The sequence below is a fragment of the Dreissena polymorpha genome, unplaced genomic scaffold, assembly GCF_020536995.1.
Source record: "Dreissena polymorpha isolate Duluth1 unplaced genomic scaffold, UMN_Dpol_1.0 chrUn089, whole genome shotgun sequence".
NCBI lineage: Eukaryota > Metazoa > Mollusca > Bivalvia > Myida > Dreissenidae > Dreissena > Dreissena polymorpha.
In genome coordinates, this window is record NW_026273403.1 from 15,552 (window position 1) to 41,462 (window position 25,911).

At 35.1% G+C, this 25,911-nt stretch overlaps 1 protein-coding gene across 11 annotated transcripts in view; it reads right to left on the reverse strand.

The window, feature by feature from the left end:
* The window catches only part of LOC127864044 (uncharacterized), a 103,127-nt gene that overhangs the window by 11,194 nt on the left and 66,022 nt on the right, over nt 1-25,911 (reverse strand). For 10 of the 11 annotated variants that reach the window (XM_052403725.1, XM_052403724.1, XM_052403722.1 and 7 more), the window contains 12 exons: nt 22,393-22,530; nt 21,004-21,087; nt 19,482-19,684; nt 18,016-18,976; nt 16,295-16,421; nt 14,722-15,119; nt 13,516-13,707; nt 12,150-12,320; nt 8,467-8,610; nt 7,694-7,920; nt 5,479-5,649; nt 700-1,335 (listed from right to left, as the gene is read on the reverse strand). In XM_052403725.1, coding sequence (XP_052259685.1) covers nt 700-1,335; nt 5,479-5,649; nt 7,694-7,920; nt 8,467-8,610; nt 12,150-12,320; nt 13,516-13,707; nt 14,722-15,119; nt 16,295-16,421; nt 18,016-18,976; nt 19,482-19,684; nt 21,004-21,087; nt 22,393-22,530 — 3,452 coding nt within the window. The remainder of the gene's footprint in view (nt 1-699; nt 1,336-5,478; nt 5,650-7,693; nt 7,921-8,466; nt 8,611-12,149; nt 12,321-13,515; nt 13,708-14,721; nt 15,120-16,294; nt 16,422-18,015; nt 18,977-19,481; nt 19,685-21,003; nt 21,088-22,392; nt 22,531-25,911) is intronic. The other variant, XM_052403726.1, reaches the window with a different exon arrangement.

The window sequence follows — 25,911 nt, forward strand, 5'->3', positions numbered from 1 at the left end:
ACCAAATTATCCCACAATGCGTTGCTTAATACTTGCTATTTCATAATCAGTTAGTATGTTTTTTTTTTATGAATCATATATTAACAAGAGATGTGTTTGTCAGAAACACAATGCCCCCTATTGTGCCACTTTGAAGCCATATATTCTACCTTTGACCTTGAAGGATGACCTTGACCTTTCACCACTCAAAATGTGCAGCTCCATGAGATACACATGCATGCCAAATATCAAGTTGCTATCTTCAATATTGCAAAAGTTATCGCAAAACTTTAAGCAAGGTTCAAGTTTTGGGACAGAATGACAGAGTGACAGAATGACAGACAGACAGACAGACAGGCCAAAAACAATATATCCCCGATCATTCGATCCGGGGGCATAAAAATTATATATCAAGATGTCAGAAAAATACTTAGTATAATGATTGACAAATAACTAAATTGGTAAAAAAATAACAAGATTGTTCTCATTTTCAGGTTTGTCATGGGTATAATTTGAACAAAAATGCAATCATTATATGAGACTTGTTCTGGGAAAACTAGGCTAAATGCATGTGCGTACAGTGTTGTCCCTTATTAGCCTGTGGAGTCCACACAAGTTTATCAATTTGATACTTTATGCTTTTCATGTACTTTTTGTTGAAAGGAAGTCTCTTTTTAGCAATAATTAAATTCTAAGCAAGACAGCATCAAGGCAAAATACCTTTTCTTCAGTTCGTGATCGTGGAGATGTCAACGGTGTGCTCTCCCTTGATGTGCTCTCCCTTGATGAGGGAGTTACTCCCCTTGGAGAGGTGGGTGGAGAATTAATATAGAAATCTTTTCGGTATGGTTCCAAATTTTCACTTTTAGGGCCAAGATTCACAACCAAGCATTCTGAAGAAGAAGAATTTAGGGATGAGCTTAGTTCATTTCTTTCAAAAGAGACATTCATAGAACTCGTGCGGTCAGAATCGGTTGAATTCTGCCTATCTGTTGCTGTCAAAGTGCGAGAATTCACGTCCATGTCATCACTTTGTGAGTAACCTCTTGCAGTCAAAACTGATCGAGTCAAAGGCTTAGCACTGGAATCTCCATTTTTAGCACTAGCACTCATATTTGTGGTCATCGGATTTAGACTGATTTCACTCTTATACGATTGGTTATCGCCGTCATGCGATGTTTCTATGGCTACCATACTGTTGTCACAAGGGATGTTGGAGGTATCACTGTCCACCTGGAACACTCTCTCTGTTTCTGAGTTCCTTGGGGTGCTGGTTGTCATGACGTCGGCAGGTTTCCTTCTCCTAACTATACTGGCGTCTGCAGCGGATTGGACTTCTGGGTAATCAGAGCTCTCCTGGAAAATACACAGTTAAACAATTTATACTACTCAGATTTGCATTTTGACCCATTTGAAGTCCCTTAGAAAATCATATAAATTAAATACTTTTTTTGCGATTCCAGTTATAATGGCTTCAGCATACAAATTGCACAGACTGCAAGTTACTAGCAGGCTGTTTTGGTATTATGCTGGTTGCATATTGCCATTTTCACTTCGCTTCAGAAAGGGTTAATACATTGTAAAGTTACCTTTATCAAATACCATAATTCTTGTTGTTTAATCTTTTCAAATTGGATGGTAAGAAATGCACACATACATATATATTACAAGGTTAATTCCAAAAGTCTACAGGTCACAGATTGATGCAAACCGCAAAATACTGAAAATAAAATCTTAACATACAACATATCACTTTTCCTAGACACAATACTTGAAAGTATTTAGATTACTTTGATATTACAATGAATTTAATAGAAAGCACTTATGTTTATTTTTTTTAATCGGCCAATCTTAAAGCCACTTTTACTACCATAAAAATTACAGTATTTTGTTGTGCATGATATATACGAGCGGTGATCAAAAAGTTTGCAGAAAAGTGTGCATTTTCCTTCAGGCAGCACCAACATACAAATTTAGAAAATATGCTATTTCAATTCTTAAAATCTAGTTTTCACACAAAATTGATAGCCTTTTGTTTCAGCGTTCATTATTACTATTGATAACCAGAAAAACAGACTGATTGCAAAAAGAACGTCAAAATGTGTAAATTACTTCACCAACAACTTGCTAAATATTGGTGGAATTTATTGTCATACATTTGTATTAGTATCTGTATGAAGTAAAACAGGTAAAGCAGAAGCAACAAAAAACAAGCAACTTTTTCAGACATTAGATGATATTTTGGGCTGGATATCCCAAGAGGTTACTATGGAACCCATAATTAATTACTGATAATAAATAAGGATATAGCTCTGTATTTCTAATAAAAAGTAGAAAATATAATCCATGTGATTAATTTACGTATTATCATTATACTATTTTTAATAACGAAATGAGGGTACCTTTCCATGACCTTTTTTATCATTTATCATTTTAAGCAAGATTATAAAATAGTATGTTCTTTTTTCAACATTAAAGCCTCAATTTCAAGCAAATCTTGTTAGCAAGCAAATAGAACAAAAACAGATATCATTTGAAACAAGGAAAATCATGACACAACAGCAAAGGAGCAAATGCAGACACTGATTGCAAAAGGATCACCCTGTTTGTGAAGGGTAGTACAAGGCATATATCTTTATCGATTTATGTTTAAGTTATCTCCACATAATGGAAGCAAGGGTGTCATAAATAAACAAAATAAAAAATAATAGTGACTTTGATATAAAAGCCAGTGACTTTGAGACTAAAAATAATAAAAAAGTTCCCTGACAAAAAGATTGGTTTTGAATGATTGTTTGATCAGTAAATTGTTCATTCTAATCGCTGGCTACTTAATACATCACTTGACACAATAAAAATCAAATTTGCATTTCACATAGTACGCGCTGATTGTGAAACTATTATTTTGGCTAAGAATAACTCTATAAATGTGTCACTTTCAATTGGGAATAAAAAAATATGTAAACTATAAACCATTGGAGCTGCGCTCTGGGAAAACAGGGCTTAATACATGTGCAAAAAATGTTGTCCCAGATTAGTCTGTGCTGTCTGAAGAGGCTCATAACAAGTTTGCCCTAAACTGCATTTGTGAATAGAAGGGACTTCTTTTCAACAATAAAAACTCCATAAAAACGTTTTCCCAGAGAGTGGCTCATTATAATTCTTGCATATGGGTAACAACAACTCAAACAACTTATGGTTAACAACAACTCAAACAACTTATGGGTAACAACAACTCAAACAACTTATGGGTAACAACAACTCAAACAACTTATGGGTAACAACAACTCAAACAACTTATGGGTAACAACAACTCAAACAACTTATGGGTTATGGGTAACAACAACTCAAACAACTTATGGGTAACAACAACTCAAACAACTTATGGGTTATGGGTAACAACAACTCAAACAACTAATGTGTAACAACAACTCAAACAACTTATGGGTAACAACAACTCAAATAACTAATGGGTAACAACAACTCAAATAACTAATGGGTAACAACAACTCAAATAACTAATGGGTAACAACAACTCAAATAACTAATGGGTAACAACAACTCAAATAACTAATGGGTAACAACAACTCAAATAACTAATGGGTAACAACAACTCAAATAACTAATGGGTAACAACAACTCAAATTACTATCGGGGGAACAACAACTCAAATAACTAATGGGTAACAACAACTTAAATAACTAATGGGTAACAACAACTCAAATAACTAATGGGTAACAACAACTCAAATAACTAATGGGTAACAACAACTCAAATAACTAATGGGTAACAACAACTCAAATAACTAATGGGTAACAACTACTCAAATAACTAATGGGTAACAACAACTCAAATAACTAATGGGTAACAACAACTCAAATAACTAATGGGTAACAACAACTCAAATAACTAATGGGTAACAACAAATCAAATAACTAATGGGTAACAACAACTCAAATAACTAATGGGTAACAGCAACTCAAATAACTAATGGGTAACAACAACTCAAATAACTAATGGGTAACAACAACTCAAATAACTAATGGGTAACAACAACTCAAATAACTAATGGCATGGTTCAAACAAAAATCTCAAACCTAAATTCAAGCACTTTTCAAGGACTTTTTAAGGCCAAATTTTCATTTTCAAGGCCGAGAACCGTATGTTAGTTTCCTTTAAAAAATGCATTTTCAAGCCAGATTAACACAGTATATATCATTTATTTGCTCTAACACATTAAACTAATTTCACAATAAATCATTTGTGTTATTTCTAATTATTACATACACATAAATGTCATCCATCCTTAACTCAATGAATCTCACATATGTATTTACTTTTTAAAGTTATTACAAACAAACACGCTGTCTCTTTATATGCTCACATCAAACAGACTAGTTCATTTCATTTAAACAGAAGTCAGTTACTATAACATTTTGTATTTCACAGGGCTGTTGTTGTTAATGTCTGTTTTAGATTGCACAGATTTAACAATAGCACCTTCCTGTTTCACCAAAAAGCACAATGCAGGACCCCTGTTTGCTTCTCAATTTCATGTTTTCTTTGTGGGTTTCCCCTTTATCGTGGCTTTTCAAAGCGCTTTCCCCCATTCCCCCCGACACCAATGGTCTTTATATAGACCCAACAATGTGCTTTTCAAATGTCATTTGTTTTCTGTTCCGAGGAACATTCATAAGTTTCGCGCAAAACATAACGACAAACGTCATTTTGACAACTTCTTTATGACCAGAAAATAGCGCCATGAATATTCATGTTTAAAGAATGTTGACGTATCGTATAAGTTGTAATTATTTAAGCATTTTTCTGCATATCATCGGTGTTTATGACCAGAAAGTAGCGCCAGGAATATTCAGTTAACCACTCTGGTTTGAAACGACACTTCCCCATCGCTGAATTTTTACTCGCGAAAATTGATCACAATGGCGAACCTCTGACGTAGTACACATAATATGTGACGTGTACACTTAATGTTTCGTACCCAATAGTGTACGAAACTTATATTTTGGTACACATTTTTTGCGCGAAGGAATTTATGATAAATTTTCGTAATATTTTCCTTAAGAACGATTTAAGTTTATGGGGATGATAAAAGTAATTTTGAACAAAATAAAAATTTTCAAGGCTTTTTTACATGAAATAAGTATTTTTCTAGCACTTTTTCAAGGCCAACCTTTGTTCAAGGGCTTTTCAAGCCTAGGACTCGTTTTCAAGCACTTTTCAAGCCCTGTGCGAACCCTGAATGGGTAACAACAACTCAAACAACTTATGGGTAACAACAACTCAAACAACTTATGGGTAACAACAACTCAAATAACTAATGGTTAACAACAACTCAAACAACTTATGGGTAACAACAACTCAAACAACTTATGGGTAACAACAACTCAAACAACTTAATTCATGCAACGCAGGCTGAACACACCAGCAGCAGGGTGGGGAATGTCACTCAGACACCACAACAGCAGCCTGTAAACTCACCATCACCACACACTGATTTCTAAATTCTAGGGTTGCCATGGCACCCAGTGAGGTCACCAGGTCAACAGGGGTGGGGTCAAGGTCGTCCGAGGTCGAGGAGGTGGAGTCACACTCCAGGTCGGCTAACATCTTGTCCATAGCAGCTATGCTGCTGATGACGTCTGCTGCAATCTGGTGTTAGTACAGAATATGAGTTAACAAGTGAATTTTTACCCTTTAACCAATCAGATACACACTTTGCACATTTGCAGTCCCTTAGGAAATCAATAACATTTAAGACCTTTCCAACTACAATGTTTTCAGGCATCACTCATACCATAAGAACAGATGAGCAGAAAACAGCATAAAACCTGAACAGACTGCAAGTTACCCCAAGATGTTCTGGTTTTATGCTGGTGCACATAGTCATTTTTACTTTGCTTCTGAGTGGGAAATGGTTAAAAAAAGAAGTGTTAGTATTGGGAAGTGAGAGATATAATAGCGCTTATGTTAGAAAAATGTTACAGTATAATTGTTAGAGTCTTGGATATTGCATGTCATATTTTAAGCTTATTAATATTGGTAGTTGTATTTACAATAAACTTTTATAAATTTGATAATGACAGATTAATTATTAAAAAGCGGCATTTATTTAAGGCTATGATTATGTGCATATGAAACTCATATGTCAGTATTCATTGAATCATGAACTGTCCCAAATAAAATTCTAAGCAATATGAGAGTAGATAAAACTATTGCTTTTATCGCAGGCATTCAATAAAGAAGAAACACATTTAAACTGGCAATCAATTATTGTTCAGACTGATATAATTTAACCATAGTAATCTATATAAATTTATGTATTCACTTTCTTAAATTTAATTCAAATACCATGCATGTGTTGTCAAAAATGTTAATGAATACACTAGATCTAACAGAGAAAACTATGCAAACACATTGTACCAATTATGAACTTTATGTATATTAATTGTATGACCCACAACATAATTGTCTATTTTTGCTTACTGTATGGTTACAACTTACCACATAAGAACTGATCGATATGAGCCGTGCTCTGAGAAAAGGGGGTTGAATGCATGTGCTTACTGCACAGGCTAAACTGGGAGCACACTCTACATACATGCATAAAACAACGTTTTCACATAGCAAGGCTCAAATATATTTGTGCAATAATCACCACTTTATTTCCAAACATATAGACAAACAGATAAAAAAATTGTCTTCATTATCATAATTGTTCTACATAAATACACTATGTAATGAACAAAATAATAACTTATTTAAAAAGAATGGGGGGGGATATTATTTCACGTTATTGAACACAATTATTAGGTTTGAGATTTGTTTATGAAATTATTTTTTAAAAGTTTCTTAATATAATTAATCGTATAAGTGAAATGTTCCATATCATTAAAGATCAACAATAATGCATAATGTAATCAAAGATATTAAAATGGTTAAAGACTATTACCAAGTAACCTATATTTAGGCAAATGTTGAATCCATCTTCATATTAACGATCTCTAAATAACAATAGATACTAAACAAGAAACCATCGGAGACGGGTGATGCTCCCCAAAGTTTTTTTTGTCACAATATTGCACTTTATATTCAAATAAAAGGAAAAGTCTTGAGGGCACAGTATTTGGGGGGACAAGAATTTTTTATAGAAAATTTCAAAGGGCCATAACTCTGTGAAAAATCATCCGACCAGAACCGGCTGATAATATGCACATCTCCTCTTGGTAGTGAAGCTTCCCATAAAGTTTCATTGAATTCCGGTCATTAGTTGCTGAGAAATAGCCCCGACAAAAATTGTGCACGGACAGACGGACAGACAGACAGACGCACACACGGACAGACGAAGCGGCGACTATATGCTCCCCCCAAAATAAATTTTGGGGAAGCATACAAAATTCATAACAAGTCGTTATTACAGATTTTTTACATAAGGCCATTTAACGAACTTTTTGTATACCCTTGAAAATCATTCATCAAGCAAAACCATTTGCTCATGACATGTGTAAGGTAGATTCAAAATGCAAAAGTTTTTTTTCTTGAGTCTTAGTCAATTGTTTATACCTGTGTGAAAGACTGAATTAATAAATACTAGCCCAGAAGATTGGAAATACATTTACCAATATAGAAGACTTATAGATTGGTGGACATTAATACCTCCAATATAAAAGATTTATAGATTGGTGGACATTATTACCTCCAATGAAGAATCATTTTCCACTACAGATGGTTCTGATGCTCCTGGCATTGCTGCTGATGATGATGATAATGATGAAGAGGTTGCTGATTTGTTTGCAGAGGTTCTTGATCGACCAAGGCGTAAATACGAAAGGTCAGGAAAATCTTCTTTTGGTTTTTTGGACTCTGTTGAAATTGAGTTTGAGTCACTGAATGAAGACTTTTTGGTTTTGGGGGGAACACTTTCTGTAATACAAACAACATGCCTGGATGTATGAGTAAAAGTTATAGTTTTATTACAATCATTCACTCAGATATAATACTTTCTAAATAATATACATTATATTAAACTACTGCATATCTTGATTGTAACTACAGACTATGGCTATTTGATGACTGATTTAAAGATAATTAATAATGCTGTGCAAACTGGTTCATGAGGAGCCGGCATACTTATTGTTTGGTGAGCAATAATATGAGCTTTGTTTAGGGAAAACTGGGCTTAATGCATGTGCGTAAAGTGTTGTCAGAGATATGCCTGTGCAGTCCTCCGACACAATTAAAAACCTTGATGGAATTTTTTGTTAAAAGGAGGTTTCTTCTAAATGAAAATCCAATCTACTAGTAGGCAAAAAGGGTCAGCTAATCTGGGACCAAAATTTTTGCATATGCATTAAGTATTAAGCATATGTACTTTCAAATTGTTGGTTTATGTCGCATGTTGAGTTGTTTACAAAGGTAGATGAAAAGTTTACCAACAAGGTAAAATACTGAATAATTACTCAATATTACCTGGTTTATCTTTTGGTTCAACAATGAGCTGTGCGGAGGATCGTGCCTCTCCGGCGATGTTCTTGGCAAGGGCAGAGTACTCCGCGTCCTCGTCCATGGATGCAGTGGTGATAGCAAGAATGTAGTCACGGTTACCAAACCTCTCTAAAAAATAAATGGCAAAAATGTAGTCACGGTTACCAAACCTCTCTGAAAATACAAATGGAGAATGCAGTCACGGTAACCAAACCGCGCTGAAAAATACATTGAACAAAAATATAAGACTCTGTCAAAAACAACATGCCAGATTTGAGTGAGCAGGCTTACATAACTTGGTACATGGTCTACGGTTAATTGTATACTTAATCATTACTGTCTATTATTAGCCCATGATTAAGAAAATAGTATCTTTATTCCGTACATATGATTGATCTGAATACCAAAAAATGAAATAAATTGCATTTTGGTTTAACAAATTATATCGCTCTCACTCTATTAATGCTGTACTTATATAAATATATTAACAGTACAGTCAAACCTGTCATTAAAGAACACTCAAGGGATTTGGTCGTTGTGGTCTTTGTTCACAGGTGGTCTTTATTCGCAGGGTCGATCGAAACTTTGCAAAATATGCTAGTAGTTTTTTTAACAGGTACCTTATGTATGTATGTGCTCTATTGTTTAAATGTTTGAATACTAATGCATGTATAATGAAATAAAGGATTGAAAACACAGATTTGTTTTACATTTGTATATTTATTACATGTTGTATTTCTATTCCCTTATGTTTATATTATTTATTTAATTCATCATATACTGTATAAATAACTATTGACATACAGCCATTGCTAGCCTTAAAGTCTAAATATCCTAACTCACACACAAACTTCAAGGCTTTCTCCTGTATCATAGGTCCAGACACAGGCAAAAGCCTTGCACTTGCGTCAACAAACCACTTATGCACTAAGTCATTCACTGACGCGAATTCCGACTCATGCGTAGGGCGTTTACTTTCACAGTTTACGTTCTCCTCGAATTCGTCCATAATCTCATGTTTACTCTTTAAAATGCTCTGAATTTGAGTTTTTCCTACACCAAGATCACTAGCCACTCGTCTACAACTGTGTCCTTTACCTAACAAACTAATGACCTTAACGCGTTCTTCCAACGTCAAGAACTTACGCTCGGAAGCCATGATGGTTAACTTGAACTGACAATTTACTTTTCTATAATCTATGAACGTCTTATTACGGAGAAATTTAAGAAGAAAATGACTATCAAAATGTTTGTCTTTAATAGGCATCGTAAATGATATGAAACCGTTAATTTCCTTAATGAGTTTATGAAAGCCCCAAATTTGTCTTTGATATTTTCGGCAATTAGTATATTAATCGCGAGTCACTTAAATACAAATGCAAATTTTTACACTTTTGACAAACTGTCAAATGCATAAAAGAAGCAGGCGACTACCAATTAGCAATGCATGTTAAATAAACAAACAACTGCTATCGAGTGCAATAAACTGTCACTTGCCAATATCTCCATAGCGACCGACGAGTCCACAGGTAAGATGTGTATCACGTGACTACGCAGCGTCCTGTCGGCCATTTTGTTTTTGAAAGTTGCGAAATTGTTGATTTTTATGATTGCAGTGGTCGTTGTAAGCTATCGAAATGGAGATTTGGGAATGTAAAAGAGTGGTCGTTGGTCTTTGTTCACAGGTGGGCTTTATTCGCAGGTTCAATATATAGTGAAATTGTTCGGGAGGAAATCGGTGTGGTCGTTATTGACTGTTGGTCGCTATTAACAGGCGGTCGCTCGGGCAGGTTGGACTGTAGTTATGTTAATTTGTCTCACATATGTCATGCATGGTACTTTTTTTTGTATTTTTGTGAAATGATTAGCTTGTAATGCTTAAGATTAATAAATATTGTGTTCTTTTCTGTTCTATTCTGGTATTCATGTCATTAAATTATGAACATCAGGGGACAAAAATTCCACTCTTCCGCTCGTATTGAAGAGTAAAATCTTGAAAGGACGAGTTAATTTCCCTAAAGCTCTCGTCCTACAGGACGAGTGAAAAAAAAACTGATGTTAAAATATGTATTTTCTGAACAGTAAGACTCTTTTTCATTAAATAAAATCATTTCTTATAGCATATCTATTCCGAAAGTAGAACGCGAATGAACTGGAAATCGTAATTGTAAATTTCATACAGCAGGTGCGCGTTGTTATGCGAGACTGTGTCCCGAGTAAATATTGGCTTTTTGGTGTAAACTTTGCGCGTCCATTTTGACAGGGAACCATCTGACTTCATTCACTGTAAGTATTGATTTTTTTTTTAAGAATTATTTTACTGCGAAGTACGGTTTTAAACCAGTCTGAATTTCATCTGAAAAATGTCTGACATACCAGCGTTCTTTAAAGGGGGCAGGAGCGATGTTCAACCATCCGAAATGGAAAGCACGCAAGCATTAGAAAAAGGAAAAAACAAATTTGTCTTCATTTATTTATTTTGTGTTCCTCATAAATAAAGTAAGTTAACATTTCTTCTGTGATCAGCTGGCATGAATAACTAAGTAAGCAGCATTTTAGCAGTGATATAGGAAACATTGTTAGTCATATCAGTCCTTTGCAATCTTTCTTTCACACATATTTGAAGGACAAGTGCATGTGCTTGCAGGACGAGTGAAAATTTTAATGCACTTGCCCTGCAGGACGAGTGCCATTTATAAAAAAATTTGTCCCCTGAACATGTGCTTGCACTTGTAGTTTCATTTAAAAGAGTCTTCAAGATGAGATAATTATAACAAGAGCACCGCAAAACAGGTCCCAAGGCTCGGGGGCGGGTGCAGTTTTGAGTAAATGAAAGCTTGTCAGAAATTATTTTTTTTAGAGGTCACAGTGACCTTGACCTTTGACCTAGTGAACACAAAATGGGTGTGGCGTGTAGAACTCATCAAGGTGCATCTACATATGAAGTTTCAAAATTGTAGGTGGAAGCACTTTGATTTCAGAGCCAACGGTAAAAAGATTAACAAAATGTAAAGGTTTTAGCACGACGCCGGAAGAGGAGCTGGCTATGACAATACCTCGGGGTTTTCTACGAAAACAGCGGGGCTAAAATTCATCAGGGGCAATTACCACATAATAAAATCCTCAATTACACCAATGAAGTAATACTTATAGCTTGGGAGAAACTTAGATAAGTTGCTCTTACTGGTAAATCTGTTCAACATTCCATGAGAAATGTATAGTACTAGATTACACAAGAACAATTAAATTCCAGATAAATTATCATAATTAGAATTCTAGAAGACATGAAGCTGTCACAGATTAATTTTCATTTTTAGTCATATTTCTAATACAGGAAAAAGTGTCAAAGATTAATTTATATTTTTAGTCATATTTTTTAACACTTTACAACTAAGATACATATTTTGACATGTATAATTATAGTCTCTTAGACAGTTATATTTAATTTAAGACCTTTCTTACTAGATTCAAGTTAAAAGGCTTCATTTCCAACCCTTCAATACTAATTAGCAGCAAACAGCATAAAACCTGAACAGACTGCAAGTTACTTGCAGGCTGTTCTGATTGTATGCTGTTTGCACATAGCAGTTTTTCACTTTGCTTCTGAGTGGGAATGGGTTAACACACAAAAAGCATATGATGTGAACAAATAGTACTTGACAACTCACCCAATTTGTAGTTGAGTTGATTGAGCAGAATCTGTCCGTCCTTGAACCAGACGACCCGGGGTTGAGGAATCCCCTTGACCTTGACCCTGAACTTGACACTTTGACCTTCAATGACCTCGACATCCGTCAGAGTCTTTAGGAACTCAGGGGCCTTAAGTTCAGTGGTGTTCTCTGTAAGAAGACTTGGGAATGTGACTGTCAAGCTACAGAATGCCCTAAGTTGATGATCCAAATGTTAAGTATTTCATCCCAAAAAATTGGGAAATATATACTTTTTGTATAAACTCTAGGAAATGGGAGTTTTAAGTTACAAAATTTTCAAACACACAAATTGAGAAGGAATGTAGCATAAGTGAAATTTTGAATAACAAAGAAGTTCAATAATGACAGGTTAGGTGGAAGTAATATGTCTGTACATTACAAACAAGACAGCACAGCCATGTGTGCATATGATCTCGCGGCGCGCACGTTCCGATAAACCCAGGCTAAATGCATGTGCATAAAAAGTCACCCCTGATTAGTCTACACTTTTCCGTCTATTTTTGTTAAGTAGAGACTTCCTTTTAAAAAAAAATCCATGAAAATGGAAGTGTCGTCCCTGATTAGACTGTGCAGATTGCACAGGCTTATCTGGGGCGACACTTTATGCCCATGTGTTAAGCCCAGTTTTCCCAGAATGAAGTGCAAATTGTCAGCTTTGGATTGAATTGAACTAAATTGCACATTTCACATTCTCAAAATCCAATGAGTGTAGATTTATGTTAAGAAATACATCCATATAAAAACAAAGCTTTTTACACTTATTAAAGCACTGAACCATTCATAGTTTACGCATGCAATCCCTCTGTTTCCAAAATATGAAATAAGTAATATACTATAAACAAGTCAATACAACTATGTCTAACTTGACATTTATTATGACTAATTATCGGCATAACTTCCTGTTGTAAATTATTATGAACATTCTAGCTGCAGTAACAACATAACACTAAATATGAAACCAACTCCTGAAATAATACAAATTATTTTTAAAAATCTATGTGTAGTGAAACTATATAATAATTAAAACAAACGATTGCACTTCTTCCTTTAAATTATTTTTTATTTTTTTATTTTTAGTAATGAGCGTCACACAAAGATAATCAAACATTTTATTTTTCAGCTATTATTACAGACGCCCATACAAAACAATCAACTGATAAGCACTTAAAGCTGTCTTATAATTCTATAAACTCACTAAACACATAGATAAGCTTAGTTTGCTCCATAAAAACTAGAATAAATAAATTGCAATATGACTTTCAAACCGTCAAATGCAGCAAAAATCCATGAAAACAAAACAATCTAAATCAAGCCGACTCCTTACTTTTCACAGTGAGTATGAAGTACTGGCAACATCGACCGTTCTCATTTATCGCCATGCACATGTACTGGCCAGCGTGTTCCGTGGTCATGTTGTACATCGTCAGGCTCTGTCGGCAGCCATCTTTGATAATCTCGAAGTACTCCGAATTCTCGAGCTCTTCAACCTCCTCCAGGACACGATACCAGAAGATGTCTGGACAAAATATGATTTAGCACATTTAACCTTTTACCACTTAGATACATATTTTCACGCATTTGTAGTCCCTTATAGAAAGTTATATTTTATTGAAGATATTTCTTATTAGATTCAAGTTTGTAAGGCTTCATCTCCAAACCTTAGGTACATCAAACAGCATAAAATCTGAACATATTGCTAGTTACTCGCATGCTGTTCTGTTTTTTGTGCTCTTTGCACATAGCTATTTTCACTTTGCTTCTGAGTGGGGAAGGGTTAAAAGTAAAGAGTTTTTGGTGAACCCAGTGAGAGGTTAGGGTATTTACCTCCCCTCAGGTGTTTATAAAATCACACCCCAGGCTTTAGCAGCATTGTTTGTCACATGATCAGATAATTAATTAAACAATTGCATTTTAATCTTTACTCATTTGCAGTCATGACAGTTGCATGCTTGCTAAGCACAGGTTCACATTTTTTGAAAGCTGAAATTTGTTCCGGTAGATCCCTTTGAAGCAGTGATTTCTAAATTGTTTCTCAAGACCGTAATACTTTTATTCAGAGATTTTTTTTATTAAATGACAGTAGCTTAAAATAAGTACCATACTTTTGAAATAAATCATGTAATGTTAAGTCAATTTGGTGAGCACTTTGTTCAAATAAAAGGAAGAAATCAGCTGACAGGTGGTACAATTTTTTACAATATTTGTATATTAAATGACATATGTAATCTTACAAGCAACAGCTCAGATATTCTGTACTATTGATTTAAACAAGCACACTAAATCCTTAACCCTTTCCCGCTCAAAAGCAAAGTGGAAATATTTTTACACAACCAGCATAAAACCAGAACAGCCTGCAAGTAACTGGCAGGTTTTATGCTGTTTGCTGCAGCACAGTATCTTTGGGTAGGAAATTTAGCCTTTAAAATTTGAATACAATTAGAAAGGTCTTTAAATTCAATTTGATTTTTAAACAGACTGCAAACACCTAAAAAGTGGTTTATTAGTTGTAAATTAAAATGTTAAAAATTACCAAGTGTTTGACTCCCAGCCACACGGCAGGTAAATTTTGCCGGTTCCCCTTCACATATAGTGACACTGACAGGTGGTATCTCAAACTTCGGATCGTCCCTCTCCGAAGGAATCAGATCTTCTGAAAGTTTCACAGCAGTCTTCAAACTCATCCTACTCGATGACAAGCTTGCAGTTCCAAGAAGATTTGTGTTGACACCCGAGTCTGAGAACGAGGCAGAGTGCGAGGAAATGTTCGTGTCGATCTCATGTTCACTGTCCGTGTGAACGGACCGACGTGAACGGCTTAGCGAGATTCTGGCAATTTCTTCGCTGGTTTTTGCGTAGAAAGAGTCCCCCTCGTCACTGGCATCATGCGACTCCTCGTCTGAGAGATCTGACGACATCTCATCAACATCTCTGTAACCATAGCAACCATTGATAAAGATTTTGTTTCTGCTATTTATATATTTTTCATGAACACACTACGGACTGCACAGGCTAATCTGGTACAACACTTTTCGCACATGCATTAACCCCCATTTTCACAGAGCATGGCCCATATACATGTTTCATCGCATCGGAGGTTTCAGACAAATTAAGTGACAACTTCACAACTTACAAAACATGCAACTTTTATTGCCACTAGGGAAGTCAGTTTTAAAAATGTAGAAGAGGCAAAAATATTGATGTTTAATTCAAACTGAAGTTCTGAACATTTAATGTTCAGTGCGAAGCTGACTATTTTATATTTCAAAATATATAATACAACTTTTATACACGTAATTGTTATATGTACAAAATATAAAGCTTATCTAGATATAACATACGCCGTTTCAAAAACTAGAACCTAGAGATAACCTTTTTCTAACAAAGTATCCAGCTAATATATGAGTCTGAGAAAACTGGGCATTATGCGTGTGCATAAAGTATCGTCCCAGATTAGCCTGTGCGGACAGGGACGAGACTTTCCGCTTTTATGACATTTTTCTTTTAAATGAAGTCTCTTCTTAGCAAAAATCCAAGGCGGAAAGTGTCCTCCTTGATTAGCCTGTGTGGACTGCACAGGCTAATCTGGGATGACACTTTACACACATGCATTATGCCCAGTTTTCTCAGAACACGACTCATATACATGCACTTGTATACTTAACAGAAATGCAGCCATTCCCGTCACCTGTTTCAACACACTTGCCTGCTTACAGTGCTGTATCCAGATAGATCATAAATAATTGAGATGTTTTTTAGAGTGAGCCCTGACATATACCTGTTTTCAATGGTCGGACATACTTAAGATGTTTTGAGAAACTGGGCCCTTACATTTACCTGTTTCCAATGGTGTATCAAATTATAAAATACTTTTCAAGAAAACATTTTTACCTGTTTTACAGTGCTGCATCCAGATATATCATACACACTTAAGATGCTTTGAGAAAATGGGCCCTGGCATTTTGCTTTTTCAAAGGTTGCCTTGACGTAGTGGATATGGTGTCGGCTTACGGGAGGTCAATGGTTCAGTTTCGAGTGTGTTTCAAAAAATATTGGGCTTTTGATTCAATAAAGCTAAAGCAAATAGGTTAAAACTGAACATTTACCTGTTTCCAATGGTGGGAGCCAGCAGATTGACATTGGGTTGAGGAACACGGACTATTCCCTCACCAAAGTCTAAAGATTGCTTCTCACGGCGGCTGAGATTCTCGTATGTGTCCATTCCCGCAGCACCTGAAAGAGTATACAAAGTACTTGTGTATGCAGCACCTGAAAGAGTATACAAAGTACTTGTGTATTTCGAAGTTTATGAGGTCATTCAGGGTCTTAGGCTGTCGTACGCGTGGACCCCGAGGGACTGTCCCAGAATTTCTAACTAATTAACTAACTGGACTCACTAAAGTTGAAATTTATTTTTAATTTTCAGCCTATTAGTTGTTACTGAAAGTTTTTCCATTTTGATGTGATCTTGTGTTGTGTGGCAATGCACCAAGAGTCACCCCGTCTGTCCGGTATGTTGACCTCCTACCACACTCAGATGCTTCCGGTAACCCTTGAAGTTGAATCCTGGTGGCCTAGGTTTAAAGCACGTGTACAAACTTCTGCCCTATACCGGACAGCCCCGTATACATTATAGAGGTCACAGGATTATAAACAAGTGGTGGCACAAACAAATTATCAAGTTGTTTTTCCAGTATTTCTTTTCCATAGATTATAATACAGGAGCTGTCCAAGGGAGAAATGATGATACAATTTAGTACATAGTCTGCATACATATATGATCGACTTTAGTCTCAATGTTCTTTAACCATTTACCACTTACATACTTATTTTGACATGTTTGTAGTCCCTTAGAAAGTTACATTTAATTAAAGACCTTTCGTACTAAATTCAAGCTTTAAAGGCTTCATATCCAAACCTTAGCTACTGATGAGCAGCAAACAGCATAAAACCTTAACAGACTGCAAGTTTCTCGCAGGCTGTTCTTGTTTTATGCTGTTTGCAAAAGCCATTTTTCACTTTGCTTCTAAGTGGGAAAGGATTGATGCAGACTCAAATCATTGTATGTTTCCATCAAGGAGACGTTGATTCTTAATAATGCACAGAGCTTGAAAATCTTTTACAAAAGTGATTCTGAAATTTAACATATATGGAACTTATTGCATCCTTTTCACATTCATTTAAACTTTCAATGCAGTACATCAAGATGAACCCAGCAATTATGCACAATGATTAATAAGCAAATTTGTTTCATTGATATCCTCCGCCAAATAAATATTTCTTAAATGGATGGGTTCACTTTTCAAGCTTGCAACACAAAACTTTGTGAACAGCTACACTTGCATGTGACTTGGCCCAAGATGATTGAAACTAATTATGGTAACTTTCATGACCTTGGCTTATATGTTATTGGAGATGGAGCTTGAGAAAAAAACAAAATCCAACATAAACAAAAGTAAAATTGAGTCAAAAAGGGCCATAACTCCGTTATTGACAAATGGTTTGCGTCACAATTTAACCTTCATAATACTCTTATCTATATATGCACTCACATTAAGTTTCATTGAAATCTGCCATAAAAGTTCTATAATGTAGCTCCAGACACAAAAAAGTGCTTTTTTTATAGCAACACAACCCTAATATTTGCAAATAGATTGCAATGGTTTTGATTGTGCATCATCATTTTTTCCATATAAGGCACAAAAAAGCTCTGACGGAAGATGGAAGGAAGAAAGGATGGACACCAAACGATATGTCGGGGTTAAAGACATACCTAAATGTGACGAAAAATAGTCAGCATACATTAAAAAAATACCTATATATATACCTTTAAACATCCAGTTGCCCCGCCAATCCGTTCCACTAACTCCGCCCTCAGCCCCTGTTGCTCCTCCTTCCTCCTCCTCCTCCTCCACCTCCTCAGCTAACTCCTCCTCAGTCTCCTCCAAGATAGGAGCCAAGTTCATTGACAACAGATCAGGGTCCACTTCCGTGACCCCAAAATCGTGATACTCGTAATCCAGATCGCTGAAATCTGGGAGGCTGTGGTGTTCGGAATCATGCACTTTGTCAAACGTAAACATCCGACTTTCAAACTCATTTTGCGACTCCTCGTGATCAATAATTTTATAGTCCATGCTCTCATCAACAGGGTCTTCTTCGTCTTCAATATCTTCCTCGTATTTCACAGCCTCATACAACGGTTTTGGCACAACTTCCTTAGCAAAACTTCGCAACTTTTCAAATTCTAACCTCAGAATATCTTCATCCTCCTTATTTTTCTTTTGATCTGCTTCATCCGTATCATTTGAAAGGCTACGAAACACCCTCTGTTTGGCACTCACGTTATTTTGATTTGTTTTATCAGCTTCATAAGCTTCCATTTCTTCTCCATCAACAAGATCTTGGGTAACTTCTGTGTCACTTGTTTCACCAACAGGTTCAATAAATACACCCCTAGTTTTCTCATTTGCATTTATATCCCTTTCACTTTCAAGAATATGAATTGCATCAGTTTGCGTATCACTTGTGGATATTTTTTTCTTTTTGTCAGTTTGTGTATCACTTGTGGATAATCTTTTCTCCATATCAGTTTGTGTATCACTTGTGGATAATTTTTTCTCCTTTGGCACATTTTCATGTACTTGTGGCTCCTCTGATAGTGAAGAGTCTCTACTTCTACCAACTATTTTCACCTCAGAATTTGAAGAGTAACACCGTTCATCTGCTAAACGAGGCTCATCAAGATCAAGATGAATTCCATTTTGATTTCTATGCAACTCAAGCATCTGGAAAAATAAAGCAAACATAATTTTAATTCAAGAAAATTTTATGATGTCTTGCATTAAGAGTTTAGTTCAGAAGCAAAAGTCATTCAAAATATAAATCCGAAACTCCAGATTATTTTCTACCTAGTCTGAAGTGTGAAGCCAGGCTTATAGGCTTTTCTACTGTTCTCATGGGTCAGATTATTTGCCCCTTTTTTAAAGCAAAATGCAGCACTTTATGTCTATTATTATTTATGTCTAATAAGAAAATATTTGAATCCAAATGAAAATAGCAATGAAATACTTTGATAAACTGTTGTTCTCATATTTCACTTCTTTGAAGTCACATAAATTATTGGCAAATAAATACAGTGTGATATCATCATTCAAATCAAATGTACCCTTACAGTTGGTATTAATGTTAACCCAACCAAATTGACAACACAAATTGTACAACACAAAAATCCAGATTGCAGCCGATACTTTTTCCCAAAAAAGTCAGAAAAACGCTTGAAGGCTTGCTTACCCTGGCTATAACAGCCTGCGCGATCTGTTCCTCGAGGGACTTCTGTTCTGATGACTCATCCGACAAAGACGACAGGTCAGACACAGCCTCGTCACTCGTGAGGTCCAGGTTCTCCCCCAGGCGATCCTCAATAAGCTTCGATATTATCTGACGTACTTTCAGTGAGGTTAAAGACGGATTGTTGGCGCATGTCTCGTCAAAACCTGATACAAATGAATCCCTTAATCATTTAGATACGTAATTTGACGCATTTGTAGTCCCTTAGAAAGTTAAATTTAATTAAAGACCTTTCTTACTAGATTCAAGTTTTAATGAATACATTTCTAATCCTTAATTACTCATGAGCAGTGCACAGCATAAAACCTGAACAGACTGCGAGTTACTCACAGGCTGTTCTGGTTTTATGCTGTTTGCACATAGCCATTTTCACTCTGCTTCTGAGTGGGAAAGGTTTAAAATATTGCATGTGCAATGCAAGCAATCATTAAAGGTTGTTGAACATAAAACTTAATGTGTTAAGGTACTTTATCAGCCAAAAAAATCTGAAACCTGAACAGATTGTTAATTTTTAATTTGTGGGCTGTAAAAACCTAAATGCTAAATTTGTTTATTCCTAACAAACAAATCTTATTTATCCTTCTCATAGAACCTACTTCATGTATCAATTAAACAAAAGAGAAATGATATAAACTACTACAGGTATCCATTAAATCACACTGCTAACCAATGGTAAAGTAAGTAAAGATACAGTTTACCACATTAAATACACATATTCTGAGGCAAAGTGAAAATGGCTTTTGCAACCAGCGTAAAACCAAAACAGCCCGCAAGTAACTCGCAGTCTGTTCAGGTTTTATGCTGTTTGCTGCTCATCAGTATCTAAAGGTTGAAAATGAAGCCTTTAAAACTTGAATCTAGTAAGAAAGGTCTGTAATTGAATTTAACTTTCTAAGGAACTACAAATGCATGAAAATATGTAAATGGTAAAGGGTTAAATACACACATTCAGACACTATATTTATGAAAGCACTCAAAAAGAGCCAGGAAAATAGTTGTCCATGTCTCTATGTTTTAGGTCACATTTAGACTTAAAATGAACAAGAGATTGCCAAGCAATATGGTCCCCTACCGGTGAAACTCCACCATTGTCAGTAATTTTTTTGTATATTTGTTACCATAGCAACCAGAATTTTTTAATTTTTGACGTAGAAACAAAATGAAATGACGTACAAATCTCCATATTGCCATCTATCCATGTTTGAAGTTTCATGAAAAAATATGAAGAATTTTAAAAGTTATCGCAGGATCCAGAAAAGTGTGACGGACTGACTGACAAACAGACTGACAGACAGACGGAGTGCAAACCATAAGTCCCCTCCGGTTTCACTGGTAGGGGACAATAAAATTGTGACCTAAATGTTCACTCACTGGCAACTTAAACCAAAATATCATCATTTATTTTAATTATCTTGTATCGAAAAAAGTTGGACACACATCTGTATTTATTTCTTCTTGTACTTACTCTCTACAGCTAGTTCCAATCGCTGGGACAGACTGACCAGAAGATCTTTCACCCGGGACCGATAGTTTGTCATCAGATCTCCATCTAAAAACAGAATCACAATAGCGGGTAAAACACACAACAAGGGAGCCATTATAGCCCATGTGCTCACCTGAGTACATGAAATAGCAGAGACAATAATTAAGCACCAAAATGAATGACATTGCTAACAAGACTGTAAAACATCAGAATGATAGTTTACTGTTGTTACTGGCAATCGACATGAAGTGTTATTCAGATGATGGTCTGAAAAATATTTTAATTCAGCTTAAAATTCATGGTCACACCAAACTGTACTGAGAAAACAAATAAATATAGAAGATTTGGATTGCTTTGTATGCCTTGTGCTAATTTATATGCCTGTAAAGCTCAAATGTTGCAAACAATTTAATTCGACATTTTATTATAACTAAAAACATAAAAAGCCCATGGTGATGCAGCTCTGACCTCACCCATTATTATAGATTTAACAAGAGTGCCAAATTGTCACAAGATACGCCCGTTTTAAGGCTTTGGACAACTTGATAACTTTACCATGACCCATATTTGCACTTGACCTACATATCATCTAGACACAACTTCTGGCCAAAGTAGGTGAAGATCTGATGAAAACTACTTCAATTAGAGAGCGGACACCATGCTAAATGCTTGAAATTCACTAAGTGACCTCGTGACCTAGTTTTTAACCAGGCATGACCCATATTTGAACCTACATGTAAATATTGTCTAGACACAACTTCTGACCAAATTTGGTGAAGATCGGATGAAAACTACTTCAATTAGAGAGCGGACATCATGCTAAATGCTTGAAATGGTTTAAGTGACCCTGTGACCTAGTTTTTGACCCGGCATGACCCATATTCGAACTTGACCTAAATATTGTATAGATACAACTTCTGACCAAGTTTGGTGAAGATCGGATGAAAACTACTTCAATTTGAGAGCGGACACCATGCTAAATGCTTGAAATGCACTGAGTGACCCTGTGACCTAGTTTTTGACCCAGCATGACCCAGCATGACCCATATTCGAACTTGACCTAGATATTGTCTAGATACAACTTCTGACCAAGTTTGGTGAAGATCGGATAAAAACTATTTGAATTAAAGAGCGGAAACTGCTGTGGACGCCGCCCGCCCACCCACCCGCCCGCCGCTAAGGTGAAACTATAATACGTCCCGTTTTTTTTTTAAACGGGCGTATAAAAATTCAGTCATTTTCAAATTTTGCACAAGTATGGTCATGATTGCATGATTGTCTCCACTTACATGTTTTATTAGGTAAAATAAACTCAACCCTCGCAAATTGCCTATATGAACTTGAAAGTACTTAGAAAGGCAGAAAACTTACATGACGTGCTTCCATATTGATCACGTGAAGGCAGTTTCTCAAATGATTCCTGCATCTCAGACAGAAGGTTGTCAAAGCGAACTTTGAACTTTGCCTCTTCTGTCCTAAGAGTGTTTTCAAAAGCTTCTTTGTAGATATCTAGAACACATAAATTAGATACAAAATTACAAAACAATCCGTATGTCACATATGGAATTACAACAGAATAGCAGGGCATAGCAAAGATCAGTACACACCTAAACCACTGCAAATACATATTTGTGGTGATATATAATAAATTTAAACCAGACTCAGCCTTTTTTATGTGACAAGGGAGTGTACTATTCATAGATCTTAACCAAACAATTTGAGTGATCTCCCTTATGTATGCACTGCCTTTCATTGCTGTAATGTGTGTTTTCCTAACTGTAATATTTTTCTTAATAAAGAAATCAAATTGCATGTTAAGGGTTAAATTTGTTACATCAGTCTGCTCTATATTTTTTGATCAGCTACAATAGTTTTACACTTGATCCTATTTAAAGCTTGTGTTTCCTAATGTGCTTTTAAAGTTGTCGTATGAAGACAGACATGTGAAACTATATGATCAATTAACCTCCATGTTATTTTACTATGTTTCATTTCCTGCCACCATTCATCAAATGCAAATAAATCTAGACCTGTGTTTCTTATTAACATGTTCTTGTTCACCATCAAAGAGTTAGCAGATATAGAAATTGTAATCAAACACTGGTGGTAATTACTGTGTCATTGGCCAACAATAGTATAAACACAGTTAGGTGCATTTACATATATATTTGAAATCTTATTGTGTTTAAATGCCCTTAAATGGCAGAAATATAACATGGCCCCCTTTAACAGCTTTGTTCCCAATCCCAAGATATCATCGGGACAAATCTTCTGACCAATTTTCAGAAAGATTGGACAATCATTGTGGCTTCTAGAGTGTTAACAAGGTTTTAATATAGCAATATAAGGAAAATGCATTAAAAAATTGTATTCAACAAACTGGAATTATTTTTAAACTTGTCCAATATATAATTGGGACAAATCTGATTAAGTTTCATAAAGATTGGACAATAAATGTGGCCTGTAGAGTGTCATTTAAGAAAGAACAAGTATTATTTAACCTGGTAAACTATATCATTTTGGACACTAAATTATTATACAGAATACAGTTTATAACAATATATAATGTTTATTTTTTAAATAAAAAATCTTATATGAAATATCATTTGTTAGTCTTTCTTAACTGAGACTAAATGTATAATTATATTAACATTTCTTACCATCAAACTTCGTCATTTTGCATTTGCACATTGAATGAATCCAATTTTTAGTTCATTAATTTTCCAACCAGTGGTGTCAAAATCAAAAAGCTATCAACCATGTGGAAAAATAATCGTTCAAATTCACATATTTTAATTAATCCGTCTTAAATGTATTAAGATATAAATAAGATGAGTAACTTTGGATTTTAATAACACCAATGCAACACAGCTTATGTAAAAAATGTTAATTCAATTAAGCATGCATCACAAGATAAGAAATCAGTCACTTGTTTATCAAATGTTATTGTTCTTAGCCGATTTATTAAAATCATTTTCAAAGCCATGGTTAAAACTTGAAAGTAACAACTGAACAAAACTATTTTATTGATTTTCCAAAATTATATATATTGCATTTTACACATCACACCATAATTGTTTTTTGTATTTCAAACTAAACACCAATGTCATTTAATCCCGCTTGTTTCACATCTCAAACACATTTCTGAGGCATGTTCATTAATTATCATTTTAACATTGATCATTATTGATGCAATAAAGTATATCTACAATCAGTTTTTCATAATTATATGTTCTTTAATGCACCTTCTTGTGAAATTGTTATTTATATTACAGTAAGTAATGTGTAAGTCACACACGAATAGAATGAGTCATAATAAACAACAGTCAACAAAAAAACAAGACCAGAAACATTGAGCTATGAACACCCATGGGCAACAACAAAACTGTAGTGTTTTGCATGTAACAGCTGCCGGAGAATGGATAATAAATGCACCTCTGTCAACAAATGTGTCACACCCCTTTGAACATAACCTGCTGGTCACCTTAAAAACATAAATTTTTACCTCAAAACATGAGGTCACTAAATCCAATACAGTATATTGCGTCATATTACATCTTAATCACAAGTACATAAATAACCAAATAATTTATTAAAAAAGGATAGTAATAAGTTGGCTTTTTATGTTGTTTATCATATATTTCAAATGTGACATTTTGAATAGCATTATTGTAGTGATGTAAGTAAAAATTGCAACCTACTTATGACTGTTCTAATATTGTTAGCACATGCTTAACCCTTTTTCCCATAAGAAGCAAAGTGAAAATGGCTTTTGCAACCAGCACAAAACCAGAACCAGAACAAGTAACTCACAGTCTGTTCAGGTTTTATGCTGTTTGTTGCTCATCAGTATCTAAGGTTTGGAGATGAAGCATTTAAAACTTGAATCTAGTATATAAAAAAAAGGTCTTTAATGTAATTAACCTTCTAAGGGTCTACAAATGCGTGAAAATACATATCTAAGTGGAAAAGGGTTCATGCTATATAAGTCAAATAGACAGCAGCATTTTTTGAAGTTGCAAGCCCCTTTGATAGTTACAGCCCTACCTATAATGATTTGTTAATTGAATGTATACTGGAAATAAAACCAATCATATATCAAGCGCCTACACGACTTCTGAATGACCCGTTGACCATAAAAGCAATAATAGGGCTATTAATGTCTTGTCACTGGAATAAAACAATGTCGACCTGCCAGGGTTATGATGATTGTCCTCTTTTCCACTGATACAAACCTGAAGTTAACAGTAAGATTAATGTGCCTACTTCTTTGGATAAATCAAGAAAATATAATCAAGATCAAAACAAAGCTAAATTGTTTTGGACTATTTTACTTGTATTGCTTTTTTCCACTGTTACGAGTCTGAAGTAAAGAGATTGATAAATTTGCCTACTTCTTTGGATAAATCAAGAAAATTATAACCAAGATCAAAACAAAGTTGAATTGTTTGGGGCTATTTTATAAGCCATATAAACAAAATTCATTAATTTATGGTTCAACCATGCATTAATTTCTGCGGTCTCGAGGTCATGAAATAGGAATTGAAAACCTCCAGCATTGAAAAGCTAAGCACCAGGGCTTTTGATCGTTTTGAATGATAACAATTCTCAAAACTACAATAAGTATACTGTTCAGAAATGTAGCTGATCTTAAATCACTAATAAACATAATCAATCAGCCTCAACATTTAACCCTTTACCAATTTGATACACGCATTTGTAGTCCTTTAGTCCTTTAGAAAGTTTAATTTAATTAAAGACCTTTTGTACTTGATTCAAGTTTTAAAGGTTTCATTTCCAACCCATAGATACTGATGAGCAGAAAACAGCATAAAACCTGAACAGACTGTGAGTTATTCGCAGGCTGTTCTGGTTTTATGCTGTTTGCAC